The sequence below is a fragment of the Colletotrichum lupini genome, chromosome 8 (assembly GCF_023278565.1).
Source record: "Colletotrichum lupini chromosome 8, complete sequence".
Taxonomy (NCBI): Eukaryota; Fungi; Ascomycota; class Sordariomycetes; order Glomerellales; family Glomerellaceae; genus Colletotrichum; species Colletotrichum lupini.
This window is the reverse complement of record NC_064681.1, coordinates 2,263,758-2,288,672: the sequence shown is the minus strand read 5'-3', so window position 1 is coordinate 2,288,672 and position 24,915 is coordinate 2,263,758. Positions and strand designations below refer to the sequence as shown.

The following is a 24,915-nucleotide window of genomic DNA, read 5'->3' as shown; positions in this document are numbered from 1 at the left end:
CCCCCCCCCACCCCCCCCCCTCCCCCCCCCCCCCCCCCCCCCCCCCCACCCCCCCCCTCCCCCCCCCCCTCCCCCTCCCCCACCGAAACTCTCACCTTCCTTGCCCGGTAACACACCGTCTGGGAGCGGGCAAATCATACCCGCCCTCCCCCTCCCCCACCGGACCTCATGAAGGCGTGCTTTTGGGTAGGTTATGCTGCGGCCTGCCGACACACGTGGTGTTTTTTTTTTTTTGATCTGAGCTTCTACTTTTGAGTTCTATCCCGACTTGGTATTGTTTGTTTGAACGTGAGGTATTGCATTGCCGGCCGGATTTTTGCCAGGGATGAGCTGAACCTTGAAAAACAATCTGAGCGGGAGCGGGAAGGGAAGCTGTCTTTGCTGTGACAGCTCGCCAATCCCCCCTTTCCCGCATTCCTCTCCCGCGAAAGCGTTGTGGTTCGGCAGATGAACCGCTTTCTTCTCAAAGCAGAGACCGCACTGACTAGACAGGTTGCAAATTGTAGTTGGGACGAAAAAAAGAACATCTCTCGTCACAGCATTTCTGCACAACCCAAACCAGACGCTCGCAATGTTATGATGGCGTATGGTTTATGGTTTGAACCATCTTAGGCTGCCCGAGACAATGCAAACTGCTCCACGACGCGATTGATGGAGGCTTTGTCGGCTTTACTCCAGTCGACGCTCTTGAGCGACTCGCCGCCGCCGCCATGCTCATGCTCATCCTCCTGCTCCCCAAACAGCTTCCACAGCTCGTCGACGACAAGGCTCCTCACCCTCGGCCAGGGATGAAACATCAACGCGCCGAGCCGCTTCCTAGCCTCTGAGATACCGTCCCGTCTCTTACCCCGTAGTATCTCCTCCGCCTCCTCCTCCTCCTCCTTTCCGAGGTCCTCCTCAGTTACACCGGCACACACCTCGTCGAACCCAGCCACGCAGCCGTACACCTTGATACAAGCCTCCAGCTTCCTCACATTACCCGTCTTGTAACCCGCCTTTTGGACCTGCAGGCACAGGTGCCGCAGGTCGACCCCGCGACACTTTTGGAAGAGCCCGACGTGGCAGAGGAACGCCACGATCTCGAGCGTCGGCACCACCACGCGGTCTCCCTGGCCCTGGCCCCGGCCCGGCGTCTGCCTGGTCTTGACGTTGCTGACCAGCGCCGCGCAGACGGCGTCCAGGTTCCGCGGCGACGCGGCGCAAAAGTCGGCCAGCGCCGCGCGGGACGCGATGACCAGGTCCTCGTTGCCCGTGTCGGCCGACGTGACGTACCCCGCCAGCAGCTCCGCCATCCAGGCCCCCGCGTCGGCCCTGGCCGGCTCCGCGATGGGCGGCTGCAGGCTGTTTTCTGTCGCGTAGAGGTTCAGGAGGGTTTGGAAGTAGGTTTTTGACGAAAAGGTGAGCTTTGTAAAGGTTGTTGCGAAGCTGGTGTGTGTATACTTTGTTAGTTGAGGTCCTTTTTGTTTTTCGTTCCCTCGCCGTTCATGAGGCGACTGTCAAAGGTGATTAAGGGGGGAAAGGGGGGGGGGGGGGGGGGAGGTATTCCTTACCTAGGCTCAACAGTCAGAGCAAGGACCGCGTGCGCTTCAGTCCGCACGCGATCCAGCTTCTCAGCAGCTAGACGCAGCGTCCGAAGGAACAGCTTCGAGACCGCCGCGGGAAGCCATTCCGTCCTGTGATCATTGTTTCCCCTGATGACAGAATGAGAGCGATCCACACCAAGAGCCATAGTCCACAATGACCTCGTCGCCTTGAGCGCCTCCAACCTGACGTGCGATCCGACGTCGCCCCTCGCGTTCGTCGTATAATCGTTCAGACCCTCCGCCAGCAGGTCGAGGAACACGAGCGCCTGGTCCCGTAGCAGACCGCTCTGCGAGAGGGCCTGCAGGATCGCCACGCGCGTGTCAATGTCGTTGTCGCCGGCCCATCGGGTGAGGATGGTGTCGCAGACGACGCTGCTGCCGCCGTCGCTAAACGTAGTCGTGACTGGGTACGCCATCGTCAGCGCATAGAGCGCGCCCGTGTCGCTGGCCGCGCGCGATGTGGGCCGCTGCCGCACGGCGCCGGCCCATTCTGTGACGATGCGCGTGCGCTCTTGTGCGGGGGAGAAGACGAGGAGGACGAGGGCTGCTTCCGAGGACGCGGCGACGGCTTCCTTTTCTGTGCGGACGAGGCCTGCGCTGACGATGGGGGTGAAAGTCGAGACCAAGCTCGTTACGCCGTCGGGGATTATGTTGGTATCCTGGGCGTTGTCGGTCGTCTTGATGGCATGGAGTAGATTTTCGGTGTTATCTGTTGAGACGACCCTGTAGCCTGGCTCTAAGTTTATGATTGCGCCTTTGGGAGATGAAGTAGCTTGTAGGATAGGGAATGATGAAGTGATCAAACGGCTGTACGCTTCGGCGACTAGCTCCGGTCGACGATACGTCGTCGTCTGGAATTCCTTGAAGAGGACCTCCAGTTCACGGACGATGCGGTGAGCGATTCCAGTGACGCTATCGACCGGCTTGCCGGCAAGCAGCTCAGGGAACTTATCCAGGACGGACGCGAGGCAGAGAACGAGACCATGTCGCTCGTCGACTTGGCGCGTCTGGAGCGTACGCAGGCGCGCGAGCACCCTCTCGATGGACGCCGTGAACTGAGCAACGTCGTCGTTTCCAGACCCGCCAGACGGAGACGACGAAGGCCCGGCTCCAGCTTGTCGCGCGAGCTCCAGCGTGAGCGTACCAAACGACGCGCCAGCCACGCGCCGCGAGACGACATCGGCGTCGCCTATGCCCCGCCAGCCGAGCAGGCCATCCAGCAGAGCGGCGCCGTACTGCGACGAGAGCTTAGTCGCGCTGAGCGCGACGTCGTGTACCGCACGCGAGCGCAGGGCGACGGTGTGATAGTCTACAGCCTGCACGACCCAGATGCCCTTTTCGACGGTATCCGGGTGCCGACCGATGAGCTCCTGCAGGGCGGCTGAGGCGCCGCGGCGGATGTTGCCTGCCGGGTCGAGAGAAGCTGTCACAGTGAGCTCTGTGGCGAGGACTTGTAGGATGGTGACGTTGGATGCGGCGCGATGATAGCTGCGTGCCGCGACGACGGCGGCGGTGGGGACGTCGAGGAGTTCCGGGGTGGTGTAGCGGCGTGCGAGGGCCCAGATGCCGAAGCAGGCTGCGTCGCGGACGTTTGTGCCGATGGAACCGCCCGAAGTGCTGCGTTTTTCGAACGAGAGGCCGAGAAGGAGGCCGTGAACGATGGCGGGAAGTTGAGACGCGGGTGGAGAGCGGCGGTAGAGGAGATGGGAGAGGGTGAGCATTAGGCCGTGCCATTCTAGGGGGTTGACGGCTGTAAGGTCGCGCGTGGTGGTGGCAGAAGAGGCTCCTTTGGGAGTGCCCGGGTCGCGGGTCCAAAAGACGTTGCGGTTGAGGGAGTCCAGGACGGCGTCGACGACTTGAGAGGCCATGTCCGGGTCAAGCTTGAGGGTGACGATGCTGAGGGCTTTAGAGGCGGCCAGCCGGACGGGGGTGTCGTTGTCGGCAAGGGATTCTAGAAGGTAACCTATGGACAATTCGACTAGTTCGTCGGTGCTCTGCTGATCTGACGGGGACCTGTTGCTGCGTAGAAGGAGGACCGTGACGGAGCGAATGACTTTGATGAGCATCTTGCGCGCTACGGCGACGGAGCGGATAGCGCTTGAGAGGGACGGGGTGGATGTGGCCATGGCCGTGGTATCCTGGGGGTCTCCAGCCGAGGCGACTGCATGCGCGGTGAGGAAGATGGGCGAGAGGTAGGCGTCCATATCGGAGGTGTTTATGGATGAGCGGAGGACGCCGGCGAGGAAGGAGAGGACGCCGATGTAAAAGTAGGGCGGCTGCGGCGGTGCCGGTGTCGCGGCGTCGGAGGATGACGAAGGTTTCAGGGAGGCGAGAGACCAGTGGACGAGGGCGGAGAGGACGCCTTGGGATTGCATGTCGCGGCGCATGGCGATGCGGATGAGCAGGGCGCGGGCGCCATCGCGCTCTTTGCCGGAGGTGGCGAGGTACTTGATAGCGAGGGGTAGAATGCGGACGGTGATTCCGGGGAGGTCATCGGGCCAGTCGAAGTCTGGGATCGTGGGGAGAGTGAGGTCCGGGTCGGCGGAGGCGGAGGAGATGGTTGAGAGGTCAAAAGGGGCGAGGAGGAGGTGTGAGAGCCAGAGGAGGACGAGGTAGCGCTCTTCCCAGGACCATTGTGCTATGGCACCCGATGGGGATGTTGCCGCTGCGGAGGATGACTGGGGCGAAGAAAGGGGGTTGAGCGCGGGGCGTGCGGTTGACGAGGCGCGCTCTGAGGCTTCAAGGGCCGAGAGAAGGGGCTCGATGTGGCGGGACTCGACGTTGAGGAAGCGAACAATAACCTTTTCGCCGCGGATCTTGGTGAAGGTGTAGATGATTTTGGCGATGGCGAGGTTCAGGGGTTCCAGGAGCTGGGAGCGGGTTGAAGCCGATGGCCGGGCCCGGGCCCGGGAGCGGGTGTTGAGGTGCTCCAGATACGTTGATGCAAGGAGGGGGAGCCACTCTGGTAGATGAGGATCCAGTAGCTGAGGCAGCTCTTGGAATGGATCAAGGAGCTATGAGACGTGTCAGAATCATGTATTGAATGTGTTTCGATATAGAGGGATATGAGATTCAGTGCAGAGGGGGTATCTACGCTTGAAGTCAGACGTGAGGTCTCTGACACCCTGACGCGGGCGCGGAGGGTCTTGCCATCAGGCTTGCGTAGGAAGAGCGGAAGGGAGCGAGAGAACTCTGCAATGAGCTCTGATGAGGCCTTTTGCAACTTGATGTCGCTATCGTCTTCGTGAGCATCCATGTTGGCTGACCGCCGGTCTTCGAAATAGGCTGAGAGGTTCGTAGACAATCGGCTGGGCTTTTATTCCATGTCTTGTAGCGGGGTAGTCGGGATAAGAATACCGAAGATTTCAGGATACTAAGTTCAGAACTTCGATCTGAAGTCCAACGGTGAGTTTCCTGTTTCAATCTTCAGTTTATCTGGGTGAGGGACGTTAAGCACCAGACCTCGGATGAGAAATTGATCTGATGAATGAGTGAGGTTGAAGTTGTGGATACCTCGAATTCAGGCAGTGAAGTTGGGACAGTGCCGGTCACTGGTGTACCCGAGTCACCCGCACTGTATACGACCGCGAGCTGTACCTCAATTCCGGTGGAGGTACAGTTAGTTGCTTTCGGTGCTTCTCCTTTATCCCATCGATAATTCCAACTACCATTAAGTACAGCTTCTATTCAAGACCACCTTTTGCACTTAATTGTTACAAATTTTTAGTCGGGCTTTGCTTTCCATACCAATTGCCTCCAATCCCTAGCGTCCCTTGCGAAGTCGTGACCGACTCTGCGGGTAAAGGGGCGGTCTGCGTTTAGTGTCTTGCAACAACACCTATGTATAATTCGAGATAACAAACGCTCTGTCAGTTATCGGTGTTGAACTTTATTCGAAAACCAACCTAGTCATATCATCAAATGGTTCAAGAATCAAATCAATCATCTGCCGAAAACGGGCCTATGGAACGGACTATACAATTCGACGATAGCCCACCCCCAAAACGTCGTCAGATCCATCCGTCCAGCCTTCACCCACTCAAAAGACACCGTTTTCTGCACCGCGTGCAAGGATGCTTTCAGCAAAGAGGCAGTCAAGGCCGACGACTTCCGTCGAAGACGTCGCAATCAGCATCACGGGTCATCCGAGGATCTCGCCAAGGCAGTCGAACAGGGATGTTATTTCTGTAAACGCTTTGCGCGTCACTCTGCGGATCCGAGCATTTCGACTGTTCTGAAAGAGGATCTCATTCTTCATCCAAGACCCGATCCCGTGAGATTATTCTTTGCGGGTTCTGAACAGCATACAGGACGCGCGTGGGGAGAGGATGATCTGGATGACTTGGTTTGTTGTAATCTCCTCAAGCGTAGCCCCGGTGATTTATACTGCCCCGATGAGCATCCAGTCCGAGGACTCGGAACTCGGTAGTCTACTACTGAAAAGACTGACGAGATACTAGATGACGAGCCACCTGCGCGGTTGAGTCCACGTATGGACTCGCAAGATGCTTTCATAACAATGCAAAGTGGCTCAATGACTGCGTCCGAAACCATCCCGAGTGCAAAGTTTTCTACAGCCATTCGACCTGGCTACCTTCCAGGCTCATTGATGCTGGAGACTCAGGTAGTCACTGGTGGAAGGTCATCACCACCGAGCATCATCAAACGCCTGCCAATTATGGAGGTTATCTCACGCTGAGTCACCGCTGGGGCTCTTTGCCATTCGCACAGCTTACATCGGACACACTGCCCGCATTCCAAAACAACACAGCTATCAAGAGTCTTCCCAAGACCTTCCGCGATACGATCGCGCTGGCTCATCACTTCAATATTCGTCATATCTGGATCGACTCACTATGCATCCTTTAAGATAGCCCATTAGATTGGAAGAAAGAGTCCTCCAGAATGGACCACGTGTACTCCAACTCCACCTGCAACATCGTTGCCGCACACTCCGAGGGACCCGATGGTGGACTCTTCACAGCGAGAGACCCATCCGTCTTGGAATCGTTGGTTGTTTGCTCAGAGAGAACGGATATCCCGTCTCGCGAATACACCGTCTGGGATCACACGTCCATCCTAAACGACTACAACAGAGCCCCGCTGTACAAGCGCGGTTGGGTCTTCCAAGAGCGCTTACTGCCCAAAGGGACTCTTCACTTCGGTAAAGACCAAGTCTTTTGGAAATTTAGACGGCGCCTTGCCTGTGAGAGCTTGCCCGACGGCATACCGGTGGCACCAGACAACGACGTGGTCGAGCGCGAGAAAGTCGTCGCCCGAATACGCAGAATGCGCCCCCTAGAGGAAATGGACTCGCCAGAGGATGAAGAAACGTTCGCAACTGTCTGAGAGCACCTGGTTGAGGAGTACTCGGGCTGTAGCTTGACCTACGAAAAGGACAAGCTCGCGGCCTTGAATGGAATGACCGGCATCTTTTCTAATACCTCCTTGAGTCGATACATTTACGGTATCTGGAATACACACATCGCCCGACAAATATGCTGGAGCTTGAACCCTGCGGCGGAAAAGAAGCCCCGACCTGCTCATCCCGCCCCATCTTGGTCGTGGGCTTCCGTGCAAGGCAAGGTCTCGTTCAAGGCCATCGTGAACAGCGACGAGAGCATCTTACATCTCGCGCGTCATATCTACCATAGCGCCCATAGCGATGCTCCCGCAGGACGCCGCATACCACTCGGAGGCTATATCGGCATGAGCGGCAGCGTTTATACTCTCAAAGTGTCGGACATGCCCAACGACGGGGTTTCGCTGAGTCTTGATGGAAGGTCGGAGCGACTGGACTACAACCCTTTCGTCTTTGACTTTTATCGGAAGGATTTACTCCCCATGGAGGTGGTCATCTTACCACTCATGTGTACCAGGGAACCTCCCGTCAACGCAGAGGGCGTCGAGATTGCCGGTTTGATATTGCATCCTTTGGGCTACATCATCGACGACTGCGGGAACATGGCACTTCGAGGATCCTACAGGTACGAACGTGTGGGGTTCTTCAATTTCAGGCTATATGATGGGAAAGGGCAACGATTGCTCTACGGGTCGCATTTCACCGAGGCAGAGAAAATCAAAGGCCCGTACAGGAGCAATCACCGTATACATTTAGAGTAGTCCGTCATTCGTAATGATAACAGACCATCAACATCTGTGATTCACAAAGTGAATGTGAATATGATCGTGTCTATAAAGCTCGAGTCTGTTAGAGAAGACATCTTTCCTACAGATATTGCGACTTCACTGTAGCTGAAATCGAGCCCATAGTGCTCTGGTCGCATATGCGAATACTGATGATAGACAGCGATGGGAAAGACTTGACCAGAGACATTCCTCGATTTAGGCCCATCCACCTTGTCCCTAATAACCCAGGCTGAGCTCGACAATCGTAGGCAACTGAGCAAAAAGATTATGAAGTTGATCAAGAGCCTCAAAGTCCATACTTTGCCCTTGCTTTTCGTCCCTCGCTCAACTTACCGCCCATTGTCTTAACACTGCCCAAGAAAAGATCACGATCAAACCAAACCATTTTGCAAGTAACCTCAGGAATGAGTAAGCAAGTTTTCTGAGTCCGAGAATCTACTGAGGAGAAATGTAACATAAGCTTAGCCTCTAGAGAAAAGCACTACACAGTTACGAGGAGGGCTATCTATACCCAATACATCCCAATTCACAGACATTTCACTGAACGAAAAAAGAGGCACCATGGGACCAGATATGACACACACACAACAAAAGTGATAATTCTATAAAGTCTAAAAAAAGAGGATAAAGTATATAAAGGCGTATCAAAGAAAATACACCTAAATTAGGATGATAATGATGATGATGGCGGTGATAAGGATGCAGAGTGATAATGATGCTGAAGTGGGTTAATAATACCAATCGAAACCCCTTTTCGATCCTCCCTTCCCCCCCTTGTGACAGAACCAAGCAATAAAACAAGATTCTAACAAAGGAGATCCTTCATTTCGTCCCCTTTCCATCCACTGAAGCAGTGTCCATCCCGCCCCTTTCCCCCAGTCTTTCACCCGGGTTCTAGCGGGATACTGCCATAAAAAATGCCACTGCTGTCTCTTCCGACCACTCTACTCTCTCTCACTCTCTCTCTCCTTCCTCGTCTAATTTCCCCCAATGCAAGGTTCAGATGTATCCTCATCTCTGGGCGTAATCGGCGTGATACAATGACGGGGCGTGATAACAATGATGATGAACGACAAAACAAGAAACACACACACACACAGACTGAAACAATAATGATGTTGGATCCACACACTTTTCCAAGGCTTGGATGAGCGGGGTTCCAAACCACCCATGGATCCCAGAACTACAAAAGTTTCTTTTCTCTCTCGAAAGCCGTCCGCAAGGAAGAGATGACGATTGTAAGAAGGAGGAAACAAAACCTTCCAACTCACACCACAGAGAGAGAGAGAGAAAAGCACAAAGTTTCAAGGAGTGCAGAAGGCGCAGGCGAATCTGGCTTCACTTCACTCCCCTCAACCCCGCAGCATGCTCTCCCCCCCCCCAACGCACATGAGTCTTCGAGTTTCCCTCTCCTTCTGTGGAAGTCTCCCCCCATTACCAAAACGGCTGAGAGAGAAGAAGAAGAATAGTGCATGTCTAGTCTCCAAGGAGGAAAGGAAAAAGCCACGGAAAAGGTGGGAATGTTGCAGCCAAAGAGGGAAGAGAAGCCGAAGCATTCAAACCCCCCCCCCCCCTTTACAGAGCCAAAACGGCAACGACACCAGCAACGAGAGCAACGCCAGCAGCAGCGGCGTTCTTCTCGGCGCCGGCGACGACGACGGTCGTAGGCTTGGTGCCGTTGGTGCCAGCGGTGCCGGTGGCGGGGCAGTTGGGGCTGCCGGGGCAGACGAGCGCGCCGGTCTGGCTGGGGGTAGCAGCACCGCCGGCACCACCAGCGCCACCGGAGGCAGCACCACCAGCACCACCAGCACCACCAGCACCGCCGGAAGCAGCGGGAGGGCAGTTGGGGCTGCCGGGGCAGGTGATGAGGCCGGTCTGGGTGGGGACGGCGGGGGGCACGTCGGTCTTGGCGGGCGGAGCGGGGACGACGTAGCCGGTCGCGTGGGCGCACTCGGAGCACTGGTTGGTGGTCTTTGGCGTACGTGTCAGCCACGGCTTCGGACAAGAGGGGGATGTTTCGTCAGAGGTAGAGAATGAGGAAAGGGTAAACTCACGTAGGTCTGGGTGCAGGGGCAGTCGGGGATGATGAAGGTGGTGGGCTGCTCAATGGTGTAGGTGCGGTTGTTGAAGCAGAGGGTGGTGGGCTGGGGGCAGTAGGTCGTGACGGCGTCCCAGACCTTGGTGATGGTGTAGGTGCCGTTGGTGTAGACGTGCTCGTAGGCCGAGGCCGTGCCGGCGACGAGGGCGAGGGAGACGAGGGCGGATTGGATCTGCATTTTGTCGGTTGGTTGGTTGGTGTAAAGTGTGTGTGTGTGTGTGTGAGTTGTAGTTGTTGATTGTTGTCGGTTATCGAGTTACTTGCTGAGCGAGTGAGTTTCGAGGGAGCGTGAGGGATTGTCCGGAGAGCAAACAGAGCTAGTTAATGATTGTTTGAAGTTTTTGGTTTTCTTGTTAAGGAGAGTGAGTTGCAATGTTTTGGATTTTCTTTTCAAGAGAGTGACTGAGGCCAATTGAAGCAAATAAAACGAAAGGGGGGGGACCTCCGAACAAACGAAAGAGTTCTTGGATGGATGTATGTGAGATGTGTGTGTGTGTGAGGGATGAAAGGGAAAGAGAGGTGTCACAAGAAAACGGTTCAAGAGCCTCCTTCTTATGTCAATCTCATACCGATACGGTAACACATGAAAACACACCAAACGATCAACTCAGAACCAAAATAAATCAGAAGATATCCACCGGAACGGCACGCTCAGGGGTTGGCGATACCCAGACAAGCTGACGAAAAGGCTTAGCCTTGCAAGACGGAGGAAAGGGAGAGGAAATGCTAAGCCGGGAACCAACGAAATTGTCTCAGGAACACGACGACTACTTCCCACCTTTCCACTCGAAAAAAGGAGCCTCTGGTTCTCTGGAACACGGCAAGATTGGACGTTGTGAATCTTGGTTCTTCGGGACCAATGAGAAGCTCCGGACTCGCGGCCGGGAATGTTGGTGGAGTCGCCCCGGGCCCGTGTTTGTTGTGGTCCGTTGAGCTGCCAAGAATGTTTCCACCGGCCGCCGGTAATGTGGCGCATTCCAGCATTTCAGGTCCAGGAGGGAAGAAAGTCGGCAAAGACGGAAACCAAAGGTAGATGGGACGAATGAGTTGACAAACACATGGAAGGGGGCCAGGAGTAAACACACCTTCCTGTCTCGACTCCTTTCTCCCATCCTATTTCGAGCTCTGCAGATTTCATCATTGAAGCATTCCTATCACACAGGGGACACGAGCATGCGAGCACCGGCATGGCAAGTTTTGTGGTACCGCTTTCATATGCTTTCCTTTCATTCGGAGGCGAGTTGAAAAGGTCGAGCGTTGTGCGCCCCCACTCGGTTCGTGGAGCTCTGAGATATGTACAGTTGGGCCAGAATTGCTCCTCGACCGCTCGTCTCCCTTTTTGTCCTCCCCCTTAGCCCACAGCAAGTTGCTCGCTTCGCGATGTCCACACGACATCCACTTCCGGCATACCAATTGGCAGCGAAATCGCCCTCATCCTCCACTCTTGTGACGAACAAAATCGTTCATCCGTCGCCGTAAGCTCGTCTCGGGGGTCGTGGTTGAGACTGCGCTCTTTCATGCCGTCCTTCTATGATCGTCCGCCCCACCCAGCCAGTTATGATTGAAACAAAATGAGAAATTAGAAGAGAAGAAAAAAACCAAAAAAAAGGAATAAAAAAAGTCGAGTCCGCGTGTGATGATGACGGCGAGGTCATGCGCAAGCAGGGTCGGTTTCGCCGACTCAAGGGGTCTCCCTCTAAGAATAGTTCCATCCCCAACGCCTTCATTTCCAAAATAATCAAGATGGCGGCCAAGATCAGCCCTGGTTGGGGGCTACTCTGTTGGAAAAAACCGAAAGATCTTGCCCACCGCCCGTTGATGAATCAAAGACCATCCACTACGTATGCACAAGATTATGGGTCGAGGAAAGTGCCGAGAATTGCCAAACGGCCTGCGTGTGCCAGTATCGATGGAGTCGATCCTAGGAACGCGATCGGTCTTGTTGTGATGAGATTGTGCAAGAAAAAAAAATGCCGTCTCATATTGAGTTTGGGGGAGCAGAGTTGCGTAATGTCAAATATTCCGTTCATTTGCGGTTCGATCGGCTCGTGCTTCGCTCCAAGCCGCGGCCGCCGCCGGTGACTGAGTCGAAATCGTAGTTCTTCAGGGTGTGTTCGTACTTGGGGCTCCTCAGGAATTTGGGAACCGAGTCCTGCAAAAACAAGATGGGTTAGTATAAAATCCTCACATTCCACGGTGCATCAGTCGGAACAATAAACATACGCTTGCCATCAGTTTAAAAACTGCGTTCTGGGCATCTTCAAACAAAGACATGACCTCTTGCAAAGTATCGATCATGGCTACATCCTGTCCGACAGCCTTGGTCATTCGAGTCGCCAGGTTGTTGCGAAGCTGATGGTCAATGTTCAACTCGCAGGGAGAGCCGGGGGCGAGGAATGCGTTATAAATCCCGTATGCCTGGGCCATGATCTCCTTGATGCCGTCCATTGAGCTCGCATTGGGGTTCTTCTGCGCGATCCGAATCGCCTGCCGGCAGCTTCGAACAAAGTCGTCGACGTCGAGGTAAAAGGAAAGATTCTCCTCGCAATGTGTTTCGCGCAGGTTTTCTCTGAAGAGCAGACGAAGGGCCGCGTCGTTGAGAATCTTGTCGAGCCGTTGGGTGTTGGAGTCTCGCGCGATAGCGTTACGAGAGGGTGTGACGACCTCGCTTTCTGACGTTCTTCCCCGCGAACCGAGACCGTTGATCAGATCCTTGCCCTTTGCCGTCAATTGGTAAATGGCATGCTTTGTGGGCTGGAATAGGTTATTGCTGGGATATTGTGCCATATGAGCACGGTCTTGTACCACGGGCTCCATCAAGTCGTACTCCACGAACAGGGACGCGATGTCGTACGTCTCCCGCCTGTCTACGGTTGTGCAGCAGTCCATCAACCAATCAGTGGCGGCCTTGCCAGTAAAGGTATCTTTGTACGTCTTGCCGTTCACCTTACGCTCGCTAGCCATCTTGACACCAGTCAAGCCATCCTTGTAGTCGCTGAGTGAGTCCGAATCGGCTGAGCTGACGCTCGATTTGACATTGGGGCCGTGTGTTCCAATGAATCTCCTGAAAATGACCTCAATCGTGCCGCGATCCGTGATGAGCTTGTCCGTCTGGCCGTCCCGCTCGAGAATGACGAGTTGCGAGAGTGTTGCGCCAACCAAGTCGGATATCGACTTTTGTTGGATACCGTTGCGTGAGCAGAAGCGATCCAACACGGTCACGCCCTTGGGCGTCAATTGCCACACGGAACCCTTCATGTTGTACACCTGTTGGTACTTTCCATCGGCCGACTCGATGAATCTCGCTTCGAGGAACTTTTGGCAGATGGAGCGTGCCATGTCCTTGGCCATGGAGAAAGTCGTCGTTGTGGTCGTCGTAACTATCCTTGAGGGGTCTTTGGGGTCGGGCATACGGTTGGATTGAGAAAATTTGAGAGATCCCAAGTTGTTGATCGCATCTTCGGACAAGAACGTGTTTTCCACACGTGTTAAGCGTACTCGGTGTGCAGACAAAGGCAAGAGGCTGACAATCAGTGTTGAGTAGAGATCCTTGAAGTCCTGTCATTGTTCCACGTTAGCCATCTGTGAACCACAGGGTTCGGTCAAAGCGACCGGGAATGCGACCGGGGCACTGGATACGCGATTCTCGTCGAGCAGGTCAGGAATTGGGAGGAATGGAACTGACCTTTGTGAACGGCCGGTCATCATCCGTCATGCGGAGAAGCCGCGAGGAGGTTTGGTGCATCTTGCTTTCGATACTCGGCAATCGAATGGGAAGGGGCCTGGTCGGATCGGTCTCGCTATATGGCTGAGAGGGGATATCCTGTACCAGCGACACCTGGCTTGGATACTTGCCCTCTATGTTGTTCAGGGTGCTGCTGGAAGAGGACGAGTAATTGGAGGGGCTCGTATATCGTGGATATTTGTCTTGGGAACCCGGATTGGCAGAGTAGTCGGAGGCAGAGTCGGGGGTCAAAGAGGCGCGGCCCAATGCAGAACTGGAGGCGCGCTGGCGGACAGACTGGTCCGAGGAGAAGGTAGCGAGTGCAGACTGGGTCTTGTCAAAGGCAGCAGCAGCGAAGCCGAAGATACCACCAGAACGCTGAAGTTTGTAGAGGGAACTGGTAGAAGGCGAGTGGTGATGAGAGCGATAATAGGGTCGGTTCACCGAGGGCGCCTGTTGTTGTTGAGCGTGGTAGGGATGGGTCGATGATGATGTAGTGGTGGTGGCAGTGGCAGTTGCAGCAGCAGCAGCAGCAGCAGAAGGAGGAGGAGTGCTGGAAGTGGTGGTGGTGCCGGTGCTGGTGGTGGTAGTAGTAGTAGCGGTGGATCGTGGATTAGCACTGGTAGGGTTGGGGTTGGCTTTGTGTGTGAGAGGTTGAGAGCTGGCCTCGTTTGACAATGGCTCGTGGTTCGGAGGTCGGGATGTCTTGGAGACAGCGGCCATCTAATGGGAGGAAGAGGGTTAGAAGAGGCGCAGAAGGCAAGACGGGTGTTCAAATAAAAGGCACGGCGCAGAAAATGGAGAAGGAAAAAAAACTGAAGAGAAAGCGGGTGGTTTGGTGAGGCAGGGCGTGAAGGAGGAGAGGAGAGGAGGTGTGTGGTAGTGGTAGTGGTGGAGGAGAAGGAAAATAAGGGACAAGGGCTGCGAATGGAGCGAAGAGGGAAAAAAAGGTACTTGGCCGAGACGAGGTACAGTACGGAGTACACAGGCCTCAAGGGGTTGATGTACATGTAGACGGCGGAACCCTGTAAGTAAAAGATACAAGGGGGGGCAGGCTAATGGGAGTGGGAAGAGCGTGGGAGTGAGACTTCTGGCTGACAAGGGGAGTGGGGGAGTGCAAAGTAGGTGGGAGGAGGGTAAGGTACGGGAGTACTTGTGGACTTTCCATGCCTGGCCTGACGGACGCTCCACGCTACGGCTACGACAAGCAGAAAGAGAGAGAGCGGGCAGTAGCCGGGCAGAACTAAGGCACCTTCAAGTACCTAAGTCAGGGCCAGCAAGAGAGCAGAGCAGAGCAGAGCCCAGGGCAGTAGATTTTTGAACCACCTCACCTCGACCACAATTGAGTGGATGAAGATGGAGTACGGATTGATGTATGTAGGTAGGTAATTGGGGGGGAAGGGAAAGTGAAAGGGAAGAAGGGATGAGATGCCGATGATGAAGCGAAAGCCAAAAAGCGAGATGATGGGATTAGACAGGCAGTCAAAACCCAGGTACTCCAGAAAGTGAGACCGAGAGCACCCATACACAGAGAGACAAGATAATGTCGGACATCGCGAACAAGGCTGCTCTCTTCCTCTTCTCTCTATCCACGCCACACTTGTTTTTGCTGCTTGAATGAAGCTTCCGCGGGGGACTTGCTCACCTGCGGCTAGGAGTAGGGGGCCACCCACGCGTGGGAAACAGGTTGATTTACAAAAATAACGGGGGAGGGGTGGTTATTTTCTTCCATGACCACGGGAAGAGGTAATTCGCACTAGGTATAGGGTAGGTAGGTGGTATGTACTCGGATGATGAAATGGTTCAACAAGATTGGATAGAGGAAGGGAAAAGAACGAAAAGTTCGAGACTTTGGTTACGGGCGGATGATGACTGGGAAGAACGCGGATGGGGGAGATTTGAGAAATGCGGGCTACGGATATGACCGTCGTGCCTGTGCGCTGCCGCAGGGTAACTAGGTAATAGGTAACGGTACGGGAGATACTGACTTGACTGAAGAAGCTGCAAGTACACGATGATCCAAACAATTCGATCTATTTTTTATTGTTTTTGGCCAGAGAGTCCAGGCGTGACGTGATAGTCAAAGCTATTCGTCTCTGGATGGCCACCGGCGGACTGGACTGCGGGCTTGAAGGATTCTGTCTGCAGATTTTCAAGCCGCGCTTGGTGACATGTGTGTTATGTGTGCCAGCCCAGTGTGTAGTGGAACGGACGGGGCGGCGGCGCGGGCGGGCGCGGACGACGGATGAGTTTTTTGGCGACGGTGATGTGCGAAAAGGACGACGGCGGGCCAAGGGGACAAACCGAGGCGAGCAGGAGCAGGAGCAGGAGCAGGAGACGGCCCCTCAGAAAGAAGGCCGACGAGGGAAAGTGGACGATGCGGATGATGCGCGCGTAGGTAGGTATGTGTGTGAGAGTCTGAGAGATGAGACGGGAATAACAGGTGTAGCAAATGGCAATAAGCCAGCCTCGCAACCCGATCCAAGCACCTTCACAGTGCTAGGTACGGATACCGCAGAGAGGAGAACACGAGGAATTGGGATTGGTGTATGGATGGTGACAAGTTAAGCGTGGTGGCTGACGCTGGGATGGAGTACTCCGTAGATGGGAAACGAGGGGGTTGATCTGGCGAGTGCCCTTTCTCCTTTTTTTCCAGGTCGAGGTTGTACGGAAGTGCTGGGTCAAGGTCAAGGTGTAGTAGGTAAGGTAAGGTGAGGTAAGGCCAGCCAATGTCTCCGTAGTATAGGTAGCCTGTAGGTAATAATCGGTATCCGTAGTTCCAGGTCCAAGGTGTGCGAGTGAGGTCTGAGGTGTGGACGGTAAGGCCAGGCCCGGGGTGGGAAAGGGGAAAAAAAAAAAGGGGGGGGGGGACTATCTCCGTAAGAAAGGAGACGATGCGGGAAGAGCGAAGACTTGAGACCGAGGCTCAGCAACGTGAGACTTGACGGTTCCCTTCTCTTTGGTTTTAGGTGTTTGCGCTTGGCTGGCGTGCGCCGTGGTGTGTGGATGGAGGGGGGGGGGGGGGGATAATGCGCCTTTGGTATGGTAGCCAAGTATCCGTATGGGATTTGCTGGTGGTAAGAGGCTAGAGCAGGACCGGAATAGGGTCCTGTTTGATATTTTGCGACTATGCCGGCCCCGTACGATATAGGACGGGCAGTCAGCGGTAGTTCGATTAGACTGAAAATTGGCTTGCGGGTTGTGTGAACTAATTTTCCCCTCTCTCTCTTTCTCAATCTCTCTTGGGTTCCTCTCTCGTTTGGGTCGGCGTCTGCGTCTGCATGCCCCTAGGTTCTCGTAGGATTCGGGAAAGGTAAACCGAGAAAGAAGAAAACTACGCCGTATGGAGTAACGCAATACAAAAAAAAACCGGGAAAAATGAAATAAACCGGGGGGTGGAACTCGTGGAGGCAATTTTGGGCGTTTGACTGATGGATCGATGGATTGATCTAGAGTCCAGAGGTACGGGATACTAGCTGACTTAGCTGGGATGGGAAAGATTGGGGAGCAAGAGAGAGAGAGAGTTTACCCCCTTTGGTCGGAACTTGTCCAGCAACCAGTCCCACGAACAGGCGAAAGAAAGAGTGGACGAAACGTGAAGAAGCCACGAGACTAAGAAGACCCCAGGACGAGAAGTCAGCCAGGCCGGCGCGGGTTCAAACATGGACCAGGGGCGAGGGAAGAAAAGAGAAGCCAGCGAACCCGATCTTTCTTAGGGGCGAGCCACGGCAGCTGACGGGCGAGAGAAGTAGGGAATGATGTGCAGGACGGAACAGGAATAGGAACAGGAGTACTCCGTACGGAGTAGAAATAAGAGCAAAGAGGTGGAAATTTTGGGGGGAAATGCCATTCAACGTGTTTTTATTCTTATTTTGCCCAACTTTTTTGTTTCCCTCTTGTATGACCAGACCCGACACGTTTTGTCGTGCTCATAGATTCATTCTTTGATACTCTAATGCAACGCTCTTGTATCCGTATACATACTTGCTGCCGTGTGTGTGTGAGTGAACCGGGTGGGCCATCGGAACGGGCTGTCTGTCTGCATTTCTCATTCGATAGAATCATAGCCATGCAAGGTAGGCTCTTCGCCAACGCAAACCAAAAGACGGGAGCCATGCCGTGTGGCCAGCCATGCCGCAACCCCCTTCACGGATGAATAGAGCTCGTTGCTGCCACGAGGCAGATTGATAATGGTGGTGCAGCCTGCATGCATGTCCCTCCGTGGTCGTCTCTCACCGGCCGCCATCCATCGCCCGCTAACCCACTGTTCCTGTAGGGTACCTTTTTTTATTATAATTATTTTATTAACCCGATGATGAGACCTTGTTGTTGCGAGGTTGTTTCTTTGAGTCGTTTCCAGAACTTCCTTTGCCCGCCGGAAAATTGTCTTTCCCTAACGATTGACAAGGTGGAACCGTACACTGTCGTCATTGTATCTGAACGGTTTCTAGTTTCCATCCGTAATGAAAGGTTTTGTATCCGTATCGCACCGTAAAGAGGTGAAAGCGAGAAGGTACGGAGTATGAATGGAGCGGTTGAGAGAGATATCCACCACCTAGTCCCGCTGGACGGCGGCCCATTACAGTGAAAAAAAGGTGTCGTATGGGGACCCTGCCCCCAATGGAAGGACTCCATTCCACCGCACTTCCCCCTCTGGAAAGCACACATGCCGTGGCTCCTTCTTCACCCCTCACCATCCGGGACGGCGTGACGGAGGACGGAGGTGAGAGACAACTCTCACTCTCACTCTCACATGAAAGCTCCTCTTATCCTCTCATCTCGAAAGATATCGCCCTTTCACTCACTCTCATCCACTCATCCACTCACTCACTTACTCACATATCCCTACTCTCATATTCGCCTTTACGGCTAGCAATAGCCTACCTAATCAACGTCACCTTCCCAAATGCACATGCGAGCAATGAAGTATCGTGCTCTGTACCTAGCCACATCGCAAAGCTATATACCTTACCCTTGCTCAACACCACCCCCCTTTATTTTCCTCAACTCCACGCCCAGGGGGGGGGCAACCAAACCTGGTCCCCTCACTTTCTGCCATGTGCCCTGCCTGCGCCTTCGCCATGAGGCACGGCGCCTCCCATTCCCATCAACTCCTCACTCAATCACACCTCACCCTACCCAAAAGGTGCTGCCGCTCTCTGGCTGGCTGGCTGGCTGGCTGGCTACTTTACCCCAGTCACGCCTTACGCAGCATGTCGTAGGGATTATTTCTATCATATCTCGCCGCGCGCTGCCGCAACCGCAACCGCAACCGCACCTCGCCTTATTGCAGAACTCCCGACTATTGCGCCGCCGCCGCCGCACGCCGTATTGAATCCCTCCCTCCGTCCTCCCCCTTCCCTTGCCTTCCCTTACCCCTGATCGATGCCGTAGGTATCCATCGGACCATCCCTCTTTCCCTAGGGCTCCTTGTCCTGGCTATGTGTATGTGTGTGACCCCGTCCCTCATCCTTACCTCATCTTTTCGAAGAGAAACAAAGGCCCCGTTGTGATACCAGAGATGTGCGGTGTGCTGAGATTCGCGGCCATCGGGGCTGGACCCATGGCCTGGCTATGTCTACGCACTGTACCTTCACTAGGTATATGGGGGTGGTGGGCAAGGGGAGCCGTGTTCAACGTGTTGAAAAAAAAGGTGAGGTCGTGAATGGACGACGATGGACAGGTCGGTAGGGATTATCATGTGCTCTCCTCGCCCCCCTCCCCACCCTCCTTGTGGTGGGTAGGGAACAGGGAGCCATGCAGGTGTTCCTCAACCTCCATCGCGCCTAGCTCCATCAAAAGCCGTTGCCTACAGTGCGAACTACCAAAAGGCTACGATGCCAGAGAGGAAGAGTGAATCTTTGAACAGCCGCGAGCCTTTCCGTCTTTTCTATTGCCGTGCGGCTGTGTAGTACATGATTTATTTTTGATTTCTTCAACAACCGATCGATCATGCTCAATCTATGGGCCGGAAACTATTAGTTAGAGATGGTCAAGCCGCGGTGCATACTACCAGAAATGGTTTAAGTTGGCAATACGGACATGTCCCCGAAAAGACGCGAAAAAAACCTCGCGCGAGATGGAAAAACGTCACGAAGCTCCGACCTTATGGAGATGCCATGTGGTCAATGTGATACGGACATTCCGCTGGTTCTCTCGTCGGACCAAGTGGATCACTCCTCTAGCTCCCGTAGCCCGTCGTAAAAGAAAAAAAAAAAAAAAAAAAAAAAAAAGGCTCGCTGCCGTTGCGTGCACCGACATCACATCAGCAATTATCAATCTTTTGCTGGCAAGAAATCCCGTCTGCCTGGTCGGCGCCGTCATCCCCCCTTGAACCCACATCGTCTTTCTGTCTCTGACAAGAAGCGGGCTCGGTGTTTTGACGTTAATTTGCCTCCTTTTTTTCTTCTTGTTTACTCTATCCTTTCCTCTGACAAGCTACGAGAGTATAATACGAATATAGATGCGAAAGAGTCATGAACACCCCTCAAGATCCGATAATTCTGCTCTACTCTTCTCTTGTATCAATCTTTGCTGCCCACTGACATGTTGTCATGTAAGTCTGAGTTTCTCTCCCTCCCGTCTTCCGATATCGACTTCCGATATTTCGATTCGGAAGACGGACGCATGGCCGAGGCATCAAAAGAGACGCAGGCACACGTCCGTCCAACTCTCGTCGTTCCATTCAAGGAACGACGTTGTCGGTTGTCCCCCTTCTAAGCCTTTTTGTCGTTTCTTTTCTTTTCTTTTTTTTTCTTTCGCCCGTTTGTATGTACTAGTGCTACTCCAACAAGAACCATGTACGGAGAGTAGCCACGGCTTGGTTCCCGTTTGATCGGATGCGACGGGCAGAACATCTGCTATGTCATTACATCCGGCCGCGCCTAAGTGCGCTGAGGTTGCTATGCATATACCTCGCCCTTACTCCTCATGCATCCAGCCCCCAAAGGCAACGCAGGAAGGATACCTATGGGCAACCACAAAAGAAAAAGGGCAGATATACCTCGCAGGTACGGTGTTACAGAGCGTGTCGCAACCCATCGAGCCCTGCCAATCGAACTGTACGGATACTCCCTCTCTCCCCATGACCGGAAAGACTTGGCCTTAGCATAATCTGATAAGGACAAGCCGATCATGTGCTGGACCAAAAAAGGTTGTCGACGACATATATCCCGGAATGGGTTCGCAAGCAGCTGTTGAGAAGGTTATGGCTGTGGCGCATTATTAGAAAGCCTCTCCCGCTCCCCAATAGGGCTTGACTCTGGTACTATATCGCAGCCTATAGTATGCAGCATCCATATCGCCATTGAGATGCACCAAGACAATGTGTGAATGAGTTATCACCTGCAGGCCAATGCATCTATGTGTTCCCTTCCACAGGAGGCCAGGAGGAGGCGCAACATGGTACGGTTTACATACCCCGTACGACCTTGCGATGTCGGAACTTTCATGCTTCCAAGACCACAAGGCACACTACCTCTGTCGGTGCCTGCCGCCGCCGCTCCGTGTACTGGACGTCCGTCTTATGTTGATGTGCCTTACTCCGATGTCAGAGGGCTTTGGACAGGGCCTAGGCCCCCGGGTAAGGCACCTTCTGCCTTTGGGAATACTCGGGAAACGGGCGTCTGAGATGCCGATGAACTGGATGGGTGTGTGGACGGATAGGGGACCAGGGGAGCGATCTACTGCGTAAGCACGCACAGCACAAGACAGCACGTGCGGGGCAGCCAACGTCTGAGAGACACCAAAGAAAGTTGAGAGGTTAAGAGAGGTCAACCAGGTAGGCACCTTCGGAAGACATGGCCAAGAGGGTGTGTGAGGTGCCGCGGGCATATTACTATGTAAGCGACCAGGCAGGCAACGTGCGGGTTCTTTCGCCGTCTGATATCTGGTTCTGAACTCTAATGACTCCCGCCATGCCGGCTCCAGAAGCAAAGTGCCTTGATGATTGACGATGATTGAAATCAGTAAGGATCGGCGTGGCAACACGAAGGCCGATAAGTTGTGCTATACTAGCCCGCCCTAACCTATTTCTCACGATAGGAATACACAACGTAGGGTTGGTTTGTTTAGTTGTGAACAAGAGCGGGGCGTGGGATAGTAGAGAGAGGGAGGCGTTGATGAAAACACGTGCATTTATGATCCGTAAAGCTTAGGTTGAGAAAAGGGACTAGGCTAGGCTGGCTTGGAAATCGGGACATGAGCGTGTATTTCGAAGAAGCGAGAGAGTCCACAGCTTCGACTATATCGGGCTTGCAGTGTGCAGATACACTACTACTTGTACGTACAAACCGTTCATTTAGCTGGCACAGTGAGGACACTGATTGCGGGTAGACGAACACGTCCAGACTCCATGGAGCGGGATCCAGAAAATGGGAAACGTCGCGCGGCGGGTAGCCCCACTGGTGGATGAGGCTGGGGGGTAGGAGGAGGAGGGCCTAGAGGGGACGTTGAAAAGGCGGTGATGATGATGTTTTGATGCGAATACGCTGTGCAGCGCCCGCCAGCCCACTTGGGCACCTGAGATCGCATGCTGCGCAGCGAGAGCGAGCGAACGAGAAGTGTCTTTGGCTGACGACGCCGTCGGGTTACCGTAAAGGGTCGCGATTGATAGTCCATGCTGCTACTGATTGTAGTGTTAATTGGATGCTTGAGGACGGGCCAAAGTGGATATTGAGTGGGAATGAGTTGAGGCCCTTGAGGATTGGGAAGAGGGCGAAAGAAGGTACTTGCAAGAGAGCGGGGGGCTCGCACTCCTGACACTGTGTACAAACTCCTTCGGCAAAAAAAGAGAATAAGAGAAGAAAAGAATCGACAAGAGGCGTGCAGAAACAAAACCGGGTGGCTCCCATCTCATGGCTCCCATGTGTCGCTGGATGATCCAGGCAGGTACCCAGATCTATCGACCAATGAGAGTGGACTAAATCGCAGAAAGGTGGATACGGCAAGGGTACGAGGCAAGATGCCTCTCGAGTACATACAAGGTGGCGAGGCGGTGGAAGGCAGGCGGTAACGAGTACTTACCTCATGCCCCCATGAATGCAGGGAGGTGCGGAAAGGAAAGAAGAACGTATTGAGAGAGAAAAAAAAAAAAAAAGGAAAGGAAGAGACAAGCTTAATGCAGCCTGGCACGCCTGGCAGGCAGGAGCAACTGCCCGTCCGCCGGCCGCCGTTGTCTCTCTGTGCCTCCGTTTCTTTCCTTCCCAGGCGTCGGGCGTGCCAGGTTATTTCTGCTGCCCGCGCGTGCCTGAACACCTCATTACATAAGCTACAAGAAAACCTGGGATCAAGATCTGGAACAAAACCGTACGTTCCGCACTTTATCCCACCGGCACTTTACTGCATTACTTCCTTAGGTACCTTAGTCTGCGCCTACCAGTGACCAGACGCTTGACGTTCCTCATGTCAGATGTACCTCAAATTTCCCCCGGTTCTGTAATACTACATGCGATAGTAGTGTAGCGAACGAAAGTGTATTTGCTGGGTCTGCGCCGTTTATTCCCACTCCTTCGAAGCAATGCGATGGTTGACATTGCCTCGAGTTCCTTGTCCGCGGCGTGTTCTGAGGTACAACCTAATTGTAAGTATACGGGGAAGGTACATACATACTGGAAAATCACCTGCACTAGGTACCTACGCCGTCGTGCATACTAAAGTACGTAGAAAGAGACGGGTGGGCTATCCATACGGAGGTGCACCGTACTACAAGACCCGGTATCCACCAATGAGGCATGGGCTTATGGGGTCGCACCTGGAAAGTCTCACCATCAGGCCGAACAGATCGGCGCGTGGCCTCAGGGATCCTTCCCACCAAGCCAAGCTGTTTTGGGCCCGCACCTTCCCTGCAGCCACGCAGTGGATCCAGATGGGCCAGCGTCTTTCTTTGGCGGCGTCACGTTGCTGCCACGCAGAGCCACCACACCCCCTGCTCCTTCCTGCCCTGTGAACTGATCCTGCCACCTGCCGCCCCTCCCCTCATTTCCCCTTCCATCCTTTTTGGCTGCCATCTTACCCACTTACCAAACGCTGCTACTCCATATACCTTATGGATACGCAGGCTCAGGCTCACCACAAGTAACAAATTTTCGACACAACCACGTTCTCGACGCTTCAAGGTCGGGATGCTCGTCGCTCATTGATCGTCACCATGCAGGACATCCAAACCCAAAATCGCCCACGCCACCTCCAACCCTCCCCCGGACCCCTACGGATACTTACAATACCACAGTAATCATCTTACTCCGGAGTCCATCGTGGCGCATCCTATGGTACCCGTAACTAACCTTCCTTTCTAACTCACCTGCTGAGTGATTGAAGGAAGCCCTGGCACCCCCAGCCGACCGGCAACGTCGTACTGTGTACGCTACCAATCGACACGCGCCATCATCTACGCCCATTGACATTCTGCCCAAGCACGGCGTCACAGCATCCTAAGATACACCACCTTGCGTTAGCCTACGAATGCTTCTTTGGCTTCCGCACCCGTCCCCTCACTTCACCCCAACGGGCTGGTGCGGGAAGCCCAATACGCATCCAACGTCATCCAATGTTTGTCTGCACTGGCATGGTCAACCAAGACTGACAGAGACTGTCGGAGTCAGAGCATCTCCACCGTTACTGCGATGCAGTAGTCGTATCTGGGAGCTACTGTTTCTTTACGATACGAATACTTCACCTCGAATCCACCTCACTGGACCACAAGGGCGGCGTTTTCCCCGTCGGCGATTCAGGGCGCCTGAAACAACCTGACGGCAATCGAAAAAGTCACTGCCACAAGACTGAGGACAAACCACGACAAACGCAAAATATCAGAAAACACAATTCAATCGGCAATCCTCTTCGGCAATCCATCTCGGATGTCGCACTACATTTTCTTCTTCAACACTCTTCACGGTCGTGCAAGTTGCAACACATTTGCTCGCCAGGCACTCTGCTGTTGACAAAGGAGGGTAACATAACAGCCTTCTTATTGGTACCCCTTTGGCAAACCCAACCTCACGGTACCCTATCTTGACACCAGAGAGAAGCTCACTGAGCCCGCCTATCCGTACAGCTCAACGGTCCGTACGGGACCATGCGCATTCGATACCTTCCCCCGGTGCTACGCTTTCTCAGTCTCACACATGCTCGGATACGCTGAGCTGGCTGATGGGCGTGTGCTCAGGTATCCGCAGACGCAACCTGGAAATGCTCCATACACGTAGACTTCGGAGTCACCGTAATGATGGAGGAGCTGCCAAATGGGCCCTCCGTGGTTCGTTATTTCCGACAAAGTTGCTTTGGTGCCTTGGTCCCTGGACGCCGATCCTTACCCCCTTGGTAGTCGGAGCCGTGCATCCCCCAAAACGCCCACTCGGACG

At 54.1% G+C, this 24,915-nt stretch overlaps 7 protein-coding genes across 7 annotated transcripts; 2 read left to right on the top strand and 5 right to left on the bottom strand.

The window, feature by feature from the left end:
* Positions 1-608: 608 nt before the first annotated feature.
* CLUP02_15173 (beta-tubulin cofactor d) lies at positions 609-4,839 on the bottom strand (the record flags this gene model as incomplete). Its single annotated transcript, XM_049294097.1, has 3 exons — positions 609-1,425; positions 1,551-4,597; positions 4,678-4,839. 3 exons carry the CDS (start codon positions 4,837-4,839, stop codon positions 609-611), a joined length of 4,026 nt encoding a protein of 1,341 aa, XP_049151243.1.
* A 231-nt stretch (positions 4,840-5,070) lies between these two features.
* On the top strand, positions 5,071-6,452 carry CLUP02_15172 (uncharacterized protein; the record flags this gene model as incomplete). Its single annotated transcript, XM_049294096.1, has 5 exons — positions 5,071-5,201; positions 5,264-5,404; positions 5,493-5,928; positions 6,013-6,125; positions 6,185-6,452. 5 exons carry the CDS (start codon positions 5,071-5,073, stop codon positions 6,450-6,452), a joined length of 1,089 nt encoding a protein of 362 aa, XP_049151242.1.
* A 36-nt stretch (positions 6,453-6,488) lies between these two features.
* CLUP02_15171 (uncharacterized protein) lies at positions 6,489-7,966 on the top strand (the record flags this gene model as incomplete). The annotated part of the gene is made up of 3 exons (XM_049294095.1): positions 6,489-6,747; positions 6,934-7,570; positions 7,933-7,966. 3 exons carry the CDS (start codon positions 6,489-6,491, stop codon positions 7,964-7,966), a joined length of 930 nt encoding a protein of 309 aa, XP_049151241.1.
* A 1,342-nt stretch (positions 7,967-9,308) lies between these two features.
* CLUP02_15170 (uncharacterized protein) lies at positions 9,309-10,009 on the bottom strand (the record flags this gene model as incomplete). Its single annotated transcript, XM_049294094.1, has 2 exons — positions 9,309-9,704; positions 9,788-10,009. The coding sequence occupies 2 exons, from the start codon at positions 10,007-10,009 to the stop codon at positions 9,309-9,311; spliced, it is 618 nt and encodes a 205-aa protein (XP_049151240.1).
* Positions 10,010-10,482: 473 nt separating this feature from the next.
* Positions 10,483-11,350, bottom strand: CLUP02_15169 (uncharacterized protein; the record flags this gene model as incomplete). The annotated part of the gene is made up of 4 exons (XM_049294093.1): positions 10,483-10,508; positions 10,575-10,944; positions 11,015-11,101; positions 11,192-11,350. 4 exons carry the CDS (start codon positions 11,348-11,350, stop codon positions 10,483-10,485), a joined length of 642 nt encoding a protein of 213 aa, XP_049151239.1.
* A 507-nt stretch (positions 11,351-11,857) lies between these two features.
* CLUP02_15168 (domain found in Dishevelled) lies at positions 11,858-14,278 on the bottom strand (the record flags this gene model as incomplete). The annotated part of the gene is made up of 4 exons (XM_049294092.1): positions 11,858-11,983; positions 12,055-13,389; positions 13,517-13,882; positions 14,270-14,278. 4 exons carry the CDS (start codon positions 14,276-14,278, stop codon positions 11,858-11,860), a joined length of 1,836 nt encoding a protein of 611 aa, XP_049151238.1.
* Positions 14,279-21,028: 6,750 nt separating this feature from the next.
* On the bottom strand, positions 21,029-21,388 carry CLUP02_15167 (uncharacterized protein; the record flags this gene model as incomplete). Its single annotated transcript, XM_049294091.1, has 1 exon — positions 21,029-21,388. The coding sequence occupies one exon, from the start codon at positions 21,386-21,388 to the stop codon at positions 21,029-21,031; it is 360 nt and encodes a 119-aa protein (XP_049151237.1).
* Positions 21,389-24,915: the final 3,527 nt, after the last annotated feature.